We start from the raw sequence: 9,984 nt of genomic DNA on the forward strand, positions 1-9,984 counted from the left end.
CTTCGGCATATACAGTATGTACAAATCATTGCTTATCAGAGGTTAAATTAGGTCTTGACCACACAGCGGTCGCGAAATCATTCTGAAAGTTCGCTCGATCCCGCATCCCTCTCCCTCCTCCTCTTTCTCCCAAACCCATCCTAACGCGTCTAGTACTTGTCGTCTTGCTTTATGTATAAAAGATCCACTTTATGTATGAATGTGTTTGTGTCAGAAATGCTTCGCTGCTTGGAGAGTTAGTCGCGACTCTGTCGAAGTAGGAGTCGCAGCTAAATGTTTGAGAACCACTTGGTTAAGCTGTTCTTTTGAGTCATGAGCCATTGAGAATTTATAAAGCAACTTTGACAGATGCAGAAAATTATCTGCCCACAATCACTAAAAATATATCTGTATTGTCTCAAATGATTGTCGTATGCTTAAAGAAAGAACTTTGGCATTCCAATCGTTTTGTTGTGGCCCGCGAATTCACAATCTGTAGACCAAAAGAGCGCATAGATGCTAAGAGTCATTATATTCAATTTTTTTTCGCACAAAGATGTCATAATCAAATAATTTCAGTCTGAAAAGTGTACGTTTTATGTAGATGATGCAATTATAATACATGAAAACCATACAGCAAAGAAATAAATATTATTACAAAGGAAAGATAAAATTATATTCTTGACCTCTTTGTTACATACTGTGGTCACACATATAAACTTAGATCTTTGGATATATATTTTATATGTACGTCCCTGTTATAAATATAACATAATTCATCGAATAAAGCAGTATAAATAATTTTCATGGTGTTACCTGAATGCAGAACTTGTCTGTAAGAATATATAGGCCTACCTGAAAAATCTTATTTCAAGTCCATGTTGAATGTAGACAGCTTATCCATCTTCCTCATTAAATTAAGCGATGCCTTGGAAATGCGAATGCTATCTAATAAGCATGGCGATGGTTAAAGCCTGGTGTCCCTGAAGCAGGGCTCGTAAGCTGGTGTCCCTAAAGCAGGGCTTGTAAGCTGGTGTTCCTGAAGCAGGGCTTGTAAGCTTGAGTCCCTGAAGCAGGGCTCGTAAGCTGGTGTCCCTGAAGCAGGGCTCGTAAGCTGGTGTCCCTGAAGCAGGGCTTGTAAGCTGGTGTTCCTGAAGCAGGACTTGTAAGCTGGTGTCCCTGAAGCAGGGCTCGTAAGGTGGTGTCCTTGAAGCAGGGCTTGTAAGCTGGTGTTCCTGAAGCAGGACTTGTAAGCTGGTGTCCCTGAAGCAGGGCTCGTAAGCTGGTGTCCCTGAATCAGGGCTCATAAGCTGGTGTCCCTGAAGCAGGGCTCTTAAGCTGGGGTCCCTGAAGCAGGGCTCGTAAGCTGGTGTCCCTGAAGCAGGGCTTGTAAGCTGGTGTTCCTGAGGCAGGACTTGTAAGCTGGTGTCCCTGAAGCAGGGCTCGTAAGCTGGTGTTCCTGAAGCAGGGCTCGTAAGCTGGTGTCCCTGAAGCAGGGCTTGTAAGCTGGTGTCCCTGAAGCAGGGCTCGTAAGCTGGTGTCCCTGAAGCAGGGCTCTTAAGCTGGGGTCCCTGAAGCAGGGCTTGTAAGCTGGTGTTCCTGAAGCAGGGCTCGTAAGCTGGTGTCCCTGAAGCAGGGCTCTTAAGCTGGGGTCCCTGAAGCAGGGCTTGTAAGCTGGTGTCCCTGAAGCAGGGCTCGTAAGCTGGTGTCCCTGAAGCAGGGCTCGTAAGCTGGTGTCCCTGAAGCAGGGCTCGTAAGCTGGTGTCCCTGAAGCAAGGCTCATAAGCTGGGGTCCCTGAAGCAGGGCCCGTAAGCTGGTGTCCCTGAAGCAGGGCTCATAAGCTGGGGTCCCTGAAGCAGGGCTCGTAAGCTGGTGTCCCTGAAGCAGGGCTCATAATTTGGGATCCCTGAAGCAGGGCCCATAAGCTGGTGTCCATGAAGCAGGGCTCGTAGGCTGGTGTCCCTGAAGCAGGCCTCGTAAGCTGGTGTCCCTGAAGCAGGGCCCGTAAGCTGGAGTCCCTAAAGGAGGGCCCTTAAGCTGGTGTCCCTGAAGCAGGGCTCGTAAGCTGGGGTCCATGAAGCAAGGCTCGTAAGCTGGTGTCCCTGAAGCAGGGCTCATAAGCTGGTGTCCCTGAAGCAGGGCTCGTAAGCTGGTGTCCCTGAAGCAGGCCTCGTAAGCTGGGGTCACTGAAGCAGGGCCCATAAGCCGGTGTCCCTGAAGCAGGGCTCCTAATCTGGGGTCCCTGAAGCAGGGCTCATAAGCTGGTGTCCCTGAAGCAGGGCTCGTAAGCTGGGATCCCTGAAGCAGGGCTCATAAGTTGGTGTCCCTGAAGCAGGGCTCGTAAGCTGGTATCCCTGAAGCAGGGCTCCTAATCTGGTGTCCCTGAAGCAGGGCTCGTAAGCTGGTGTCCCTGAAGCAGGGCTCATAAGCTGGGATCCCTGAAGCAGGGCTCATAAGTTGGTGTCCTTGAAGCAGGGCTCATAAGCTGGGGTCCCTGAAACAGGGCTCATAAGCTGGGATCCCTGAAGCAGGGCTCATAAGCTGGTGTCCCTGAAGCAGGGCCCATAAGCTGGTGTCCCTGAAGCAGGGCTCGTAAGCTGGTGTCCCTGAAGCAGGGCTCATAAGCTGGGGTCCCTGAAGCAGGACCCGTAAGTTGGTGTCCCTGAAGCAGGGCTCGTAAGCTGGGGTCCCTGAAGCAGGGCTCGTAAGCTGGGGTCCCTGAAGCAGGGCTCGTAAGCTGGTGTCCCCGAAGCAGGGCCCATTAGCTAGTGTCCCTGAAGCAGGGCTCGTAAGCTGGCGTCCCTGAAGCAGGGCTCGTAAGCTGGGGTCCCTGAAGCAGGGCTCGTAAGCTGGGGTCCCTGAAGCAAGGCTCATAAGCTGGTGTCCCTGAAGCAGGGCTCATAAGCTGGTGTCCCTGAAGCAGGCCTCGTAAGCTGGTGTCCCTGAAGCAGGGCTCGTAATCTGGGGCCCCTGAAGAAGGGCTCGTAAGCTGGTGTCCCTGAAGCAGGGCTCGTAAGCTGGTGTCCCTGAAGCAGGCCTCGTAAGCTGGTGTCCCTGAAGCAGGGCCCATAAGCCGGTGTCCCTGAAGCAGGGCTCGTAAGCTGGGGTCCCTGAAGCAGGGCTCATAAGCTGGGGTCCCTGAAGCAGGGCTCGTAATCTGGGGTCCCTGAAGCAGGGCTCGTAAGCTGGGGTCCCTGAAGCAGGGCTCATAATTTGGGATCCCTGAAGCAGGGCCCATAAGCTGGTGCCCATGAAGCAGGGCTCGTAGGCTGGTGTCCCTGAAGCAGGCCTCGTAAGCTGGTGTCCCTGAAGCAGGGCCCGTAAGCTGGAGTCCCTAAAGGAGGGCCCATAAGCTGGTGTCCCTGAAGCAGGGCTCGTAAGCTGGGGTCCCTGAAGCAGGGCTCGTAAGCTGGTGTCCCTGAAGCAGGGCTCATAAGCTGGTATCCCTGAAGCAGGGCTCGTAAGCTGGGGTCCCTGAAGCAGGGCCCATAAGCTGGTGTCCCTGAAGCAGGGCTCATAAGCTGGTGTCCCTGAAACAGGGCTCGTAACCTGGTGTCCCTGAAGCAGGGCTCATAAGCTGGTGTCCCTGAAGCAGGGCTCATAAGCAGGGGTCCCTGAAGCAGGGCTCATAAGCTGATGTTCCTGAAGCAGGGCTCATAAGCTGGGGTCCCTGAAGCAGGGCTCATAAGCTGGGGTCCCTGAAGGAGGGCTCGTAAGCTGGTGTTCCTGAAGCAGGGCTCATAAGCTGGGGTCCATGAAGCAGGGCTCGTAGGCTGGTGTCTCTGAAGCAGGGCTCATAAGCTGGTCTCCCTGAAGCAGGGCCCATAAGCTGGTGTCCCTGAAGCAGGGCTCATAAGCTGGGGTCCCTGAAGCAGGGCTCATAAGCTGGTGTCCCTGAAGCAGGGCTCATAAGCTGGTGTCCCTGAAGCAGGGCTTGTAAGCTGGTGTTCCTGAAGCAGGGCTCATAAGCTGGTGTTCCTAAAGCAGGGCTTGTAATTGGGGTCCCTGAAGCAGGGCTCATAAGGTGGCGTCCCTGAAGCAGGGCTCATAAGCTGGTGTCCCTGAAGCAGGGCTCATACGCTGGTGTCCCTGAAGCAGGGCTCATAAGCTGGTGTCCCTGAAGCAGGGCTCGTAAGCTGGGGTCCCTGAAGCAGGGCCCATAAGCTGGGGTCCCTGAAGCAGGGCTCATAAGCTGGTGTCCCTGAAGCAGAGCTCATAAGCTGGGGTCCCTGAAGCAGGGCTCGTAAGCCGGGGTCCCTGAAGCAGGGCTCATAAGCTGGGGTCCCTGAAGTAGGGCTCGTAAGCTGGTTTTCCTGAAGCAAGCTCGTAAGCTGGGGTCCCTGAAGCAGGGCTTGTAAGCTGGGGTCCCTGAAGCAGGGCCCGTAAGCTTGAGTCCCTAAAGGAGGGCCCATAAGCTGGTGTCCCTGAAGCAGGGCTCGTAAGCTGGTGTCCATGAAGCAAGGCTCGTAAGCTGGTGTCCCTGAAGCAGGGCTCATAAGCTGGTGTCCCTGAAGCAGGGCTCGTAAGCTGGTGTCCCTGAAGCAGGCCTCGTAAGCTGGGGTCACTGAAGCAGGGCCCATAAGCCGGTGTCCCTGAAGCAGGGCTCCTAATCTGGGGTCCCTGAAGCAGGGCTCGTAAGCTGGTGTCCCTGAAGCAGGGCTCATAAGCTGGGATCCCTGAAGCAGGGCTCATAAGTTGGTGTCCCTGAAGCAGGGCTCGTAAGCTGGTATCCCTGAAGCAGGGCTCCTAATTTGGGGTCCCTGAAGCAGGGCTCGTAAGCTGGTGTCCCTGAAGCAGGGCTCATAAGCTGGGATCCCTGAAGCAGGGCTCATAAGTTGGTGTCCTTGAAGCAGGGCTCATAAGCTGGGGTCCCTGAAGCAGGGCTCATAAGCTGGGATCCCTGAAGTAGGGCTCATAAGCTGGTGTCCCTGAAGCAGGGCCCATAAGCTGGTGTCCCTGAAGCAGGGCTCGTAAGCTGGTGTCCCTGAAGCAGGGCTCGTAAGCTGGTGTCCCTGAAGCAGGGCTCATAAGCTGGGGTCCCTGAAGCAGGGCCCGTAAGTTGGTGTCCCTGAAGCAGGGCTCATAAGCTGGTGTCCCCGAAGCAGGGCCCATTAGCTAGTGTCCCTGAAGCAGGGCTCGTAAGCTGGTGTCCCTGAAGCAGGGCTCGTAAGCTGGTGTCCCTGAAGCAGGGCTCGTAAGCTGGTGTCCCTGAAGCAAGGCTCATAAGCTGGTGTCCCTGAAGCATGGCTCATAAGCTGGGATCCCTGAAGCAGGGCTCATAAGCTGGTGTCCCTGAAGCAGGGCTCATAAGCTGGGGTCCCTGAAGCAGGGCTCATAAGCTGGTGTCCCTGAAGCAGGGCTCATAAGCTGGTGTCCCTGAAGCAAGCCTCGTAAGCTGGTGTCCCTGAAGCAGGGCTCGTAATCTGGGGTCCCTGAAGAAGGGCTCGTAAGCTGGTGTCCCTGAAGCAGGGCTCGTAAGCTGGTGTCCCTGAAGCAGGCCTCGTAAGCTGGTGTCCCTGAAGCAGGGCCCATAAGCCGGTGTCCCTGAAGCAGGGCTCGTAAGCTGGGGTCCCTGAAGCAGGGCTCATAAGCTGGGGTCCCTGAAGCAGGGCTCGTAATCTGGGGTCCCTGAAGCAGGGCTCGTAAGCTGGTGTCCCTGAAGCAGGGCTCATAATTTGGGATCCCTGAAGCAGGGCCCATAAGCTGGTGCCCATGAAGCAGGGCTCGTAGGCTGGTGTCCCTGAAGCAGGCCTCGTAAGCTGGTGTCCCTGAAGCAGGGCCCGTAAGCTGGAGTCCCTAAAGGAGGGCCCATAAGCTGGTGTCCCTGAAGCAGGGCTCGTAAGCTGGGGTCCCTGAAGCAGGGCTCGTAAGCTGGTGTCCCTGAAGCAGGGCTCATAAGCTGGTATCCCTGAAGCAGGGCTCGTAAGCTGGGGTCCCTGAAGCAGGGCCCATTAGCTGGTGTCCCTGAAGCAGGGCTCATAAGCTGGTGTCCCTGAAACAGGGCTCGTAATCTGGTGTCCCTGAAGCAGGGCTCATAAGCTGGTGTCCCTGAAGCAGGGCTCGTAAGCTGGTGTCCCTGAAGCAGGGCTCGTAAGCTGGGGTCCCTGAAGCAGGGCCCATAAGCTGGGGTCCCTGAAGCAGGGCTCATAAGCTGGTGTCCCTGAAGCAGAGCTCATAAGCTGGGGTCCCTGAAGCAGGGCTCGTAAGCTGGGGTCCCTGAAGCAGGGCTCATAAGCTGGGGTCCCTGAAGCAGGGCTCGTAAGCTGGTTTTCCTGAAGCAAGCTCGTAAGCTGGGGTCCCTGAAGCAGGGCTTGTAAGCTGGGGTCCCTGAAGCAGGGCTCGTAAGCTGGTGTCCCTGAAGCAGGGCTTGTAAACTGGTGTCCCTGAAGTAGGGCTCGTAAGCTGGGGTCCCTGTAGCAAGGCTCATAAGCGGGGGCCCCTGAAGGAGGGCTCGTAAGCTGGGGCCCCTGAAGCAGGGCTCGTAAGGTGGTATTCCTGAAGCAGGTCTTATAAGCTGGGGTCCCTGAAGCAGGGCTCGTAAGCTGGTGTCCCTGAAGCAGGGCTCGTAAGCTGGGGTCCCTGAAGCAGGGCTCATAAGCTGGTGTCCCTGAAGTAGGGCTCGTAAGCTGGGGTCCCTGAAGCAGGGCTCGTAAGCTGGTGTCCCTGAAGCAGGGCTCATAAGCTGGTCTCCCTGAAGCAGGGCTAGTAAGCTGGTGTCCCTGAAGCAGGGCTCATAAGCTGGTGTCCCTGAAGCAGGGCTCATAAGCTGGTGTTCCTGAAGCAGGGCTCATAAGCTGGGGTCCATGAAGCAGGGCTCGTAGGCTGGTGTCCCTGAAGCAGGGCTCATAAGCTGGTGTTCCTGAAGCAGGGCCCATAAGCTGGTGTCCCTGAAGCAGGGCTCATAAGCTGGGGTCCCTGAAGCAGGGCTCATAAGCTGGGGTCCCTGAAGCAGGGCTCATAAGCTGGGGTCCCTGAAGCAGGGCTCATAAGCTGGTGTTCCTGAAGCAGGGCTCATAAGCTGGTGTTCCTAAAGCAGGGCTTGTAATTGGGGTCCCTGAAGCAGGGCTCATAAGGTGGCGTCCCTGAAGCAGGGCTCATAAGCTGGTGTCCCTGAAGCAGGGCTCATAAGCTGGTGTCCCTGAAGCAGGGCTCATAAGCTGGTGTCCCTGAAGCAGGGCTCATAAGCTGGTGTCCCTGAAGCAGGGCCCATAAGCTGGGGTCCCTGAAGCAGGGCCCATAAGTTGGGGTCCCTGAAGCAGGGCTCATAAGCTGGGGTCCCTGAAGCAGGGCTCATAAGCTGGGGTCCCTGAAGCAGGGCTCGTAAGCTGGTGTCCCTGAAGCAGGGCTTGTAAGCTGGGGTCCCTGAAGCAGGGCTCGTAAGCTGGTTTTCCTGAAGCAAGCTCGTAAGCTGGGGTCCCTGAAGCAGGGCTTGTAAGCTTGGGTCCCTGAAGTAGGGCTCGTAAGCTGGGGTCCCTGTAGCAAGGCTCATAAGCTGGTGTCCCTGAAGGAGGGCTCGTAAGCTGGGGCCCCTGAAGCAGGGCTCGTAAGGTGGTATTCCTGAAGCAGGTCTTATAAGCTGGGGTCCCTGAAGCAGGGCTCGTAAGCTGGTGTCCCTGAAGCAGGGCTCGTAAGCTGGTGTCCCTGAAGCAGGGCTCGTAAGCTGGTGTCCCTGAAGCAGGGCTCGTAAGCTGGGGTCCCTGAAGCAGGGCTCGTAAGCTGGGGTCCCTGAAGCAGGGCTCATAAGCTGGGATCCCTGAAGCAGGGCTCGTAAGCTGGGGTCCCTGAAGCAGGGCTCGTAAGCTGGTGTCCCTGAAGCAGGGCTCATAAGCTGGTGTCCCTGAAGCAGGGCTCATAAGCTGGTGTCCCTGAAGCAGGGCTCATAAGCTGGTGTCCCTGAAGCAGGGCTCATAAGCTGGTGTCCCTGAAGCAGGGCTCATAAGCTGGTGTCCCTGAAGCAGGGCTCATAAGCTGGTGTTCCTGAAGCGGGGCTTGTAAGCTGGTGTCCCTGAAGCAGGGCTCATAGGCTGGGGTCCCTGAAGCAGGGCTCATAATCTGGGGTCCCTGTGTAGTATATCAGAAAGCAAGGTGGTAGGCGTGGCAAAGTTCGTTCATTTATTATTTATTATTTAATAGTAGAAGTTAATTATTTATCTTTCATATAAGTAAGATTTCCAGGAGGCTCCAGGTTACAAGAATTTATCTTGTATGGTAGTAAAAAAAGAAATAATTAAGTCAAGATACGTATATTTAGAAGGAACACTTCTCAAATCAGAAAAATATATTAAGATTTCCCCACACGCTTACAATAATTGTCGTGGGACAGGACAGGACTCGGACAACAGTGGAAGCAGTAGTTGCCTTGCCTCGCTCCCTCTCTCTCTGGCTTGTCTTGCTTTTACTTTTTTTTACTTTTGTTGGATTTCTTGGCTATCAACCAGCGGCATGTGGCCAAGGTTATTAAGCCAATGGATCCTATTTATTCTTTCAATCTAAATAAGGTCATAAAGTTTTGTCTCCCTTAAAAAAGCTATTACTCTACGTATTATGTGTTCATCATCTGTTAATATATTTGGTAATGTGAAACGGATGTTTTTTATTTGGAAATAATTTTTTAATTGGTGTCTATTGTTATTGTATTTTTGGCAAACTGTTAAGATATGGTTTATGGAATTATTGCATTGGGGGCACTGTGGAGGGAAGTTCCTCTCAATATAGGGTGTGAGGTGGGTTAGCCTGGTTGCGTTCAGCCTGAGGCGGGCCAAGACCACCTCCTCTCTTCTTATTTTTCTATGGGCTGTGTCCCATGTTGCTATTGTGTGTTTTAGTTTGTTGTGTAATTGCAGGTCGGTCCACTCACTTTGCCACAGGAGATGGATTTTTGCTTTTATAAGAGACACAAAACACCTGAGATCTGTCCGGACTATGCTAAGGTCCAGATCGTCAGTTGACCCGGCTAGTCGGTCAGCCTGTTCATTGCCATGGATACCAGAGTGGCCTGGCACCCATATCAGCTTGATTGATTTGTTGGCACTATGTAGCTTACGAATGATATTACCCAGCAGTTCATTTTGAGTGGTTTCTAAGGATTTAATGGCTTTAAGTGAACTTAAGGAGTCAGAAAAAATGACTATTCTATCGTGGGTCGTCGATAGTGCAAAATCAATAGCTTTATCAATTGCAAAAAGTTCGGCAATAAAGATCGATGTATGATTCGGCAGTCTGAATCTCAACTCACATTCATTCGACCATACACCTGCACCCACTACTTGCTCGGTCTTGGAGCCGTCGGTATATATATGAAAAAAAGGTAGATGTTTAATAAGGATCTCTCTGAACCTCTGGCGTACCTCCACCTCCGGCGCCATGGCCTTGGTTGATGGAAGCCAAGCTTCCATGATGGAAAAATTGGGTGTTTCCCATGGCGCTATATTTGTGTGAACCAGGGTATCGATGGTAGAGAGATCTATACCGACTTTAAGGATGAGGTCGTGGAGTCTTGTAGTAAAGGGCCTAATGGCTCCATTACTGTTGGGGTGGCTTGGGTCTCGAGCCACCTTCGCGGCATAGGTCAGCGCCAGCTGGCCGCGTCTGAGTCGGAGGGGAGGTACTCCTGACTCCACCTCTAGACGCTCAATCCTTGTGCATTTGAGGGCCCCAAGACAACTACGCACACATGCATTCTGCACAACATCCAAACCTTTCAAAGTTGAGGCCGATGCCGAACCATACACGATTGACCCATAATCTACTTTAGACCTAATCAGGGCTTTATATACCATTAGCAAAGACTTTCTATCAGCTCCCCATTTATTTCCAGAAATGCACTTTAATAAATTTAGTGCTTTTTGACATTTATTCTTTAATTGACCAATGTGGTCTTTCCAATTAAGTCTACGATCAAAAAGTAGACCAAGAAATCTAGCAGAATTTTGAATAGGTATTGGGTGGTGGTCTAGAGTTAGCCTGATGTTCGGCATTCTCCTTCGTGAAAAAATTACCCCAAT

At 53.4% G+C, this 9,984-nt stretch overlaps 1 protein-coding gene across 1 annotated transcript; it reads right to left on the bottom strand.

Annotated features, from left to right (window-relative positions):
- Positions 1–923: 923 nt before the first annotated feature.
- Positions 924–3,582, bottom strand: LOC138866403 (Kruppel-like factor 18). The gene is made up of 6 exons (XM_070138938.1): positions 3,467–3,582; positions 2,906–3,398; positions 2,551–2,782; positions 1,954–2,250; positions 1,703–1,869; positions 924–1,466 (listed from the first exon to the last, which is right to left on the bottom strand). Exons 1-6 carry the CDS (start codon positions 3,580–3,582, stop codon positions 924–926), a joined length of 1,848 nt encoding a protein of 615 aa, XP_069995039.1.
- Positions 3,583–9,984: the final 6,402 nt, after the last annotated feature.

The sequence above is a fragment of the Penaeus vannamei genome, chromosome 25, assembly GCF_042767895.1.
Source record: "Penaeus vannamei isolate JL-2024 chromosome 25, ASM4276789v1, whole genome shotgun sequence".
In the NCBI taxonomy this organism is placed as follows: Eukaryota; Metazoa; Arthropoda; class Malacostraca; order Decapoda; family Penaeidae; genus Penaeus; species Penaeus vannamei.

What these genes read in the sequence shown, in the direction of transcription:
- LOC138866403 (XM_070138938.1), bottom strand. Translation starts at nt 3,582, where the DNA reads ATGAGCCCTGCTTCAGGGACACCAGCTTATGAGCCCTGCTTCAGGGAC. An exon ending in CAGGGACACCAGCTTACGAG is followed by an intron (nt 1,870 to 1,953) that starts GCCTGCTTCAGG and finishes CCAAATTATGAG; the next exon opens with CCCTGCTTCAGGGACACCAG. An exon ending in TCAGGGACACCAGCTTACGA is followed by an intron (nt 1,467 to 1,702) that starts GCCCTGCTTCAG and finishes GCCCTGCTTCAG; the next exon opens with GGACACCAGCTTACGAGCCC.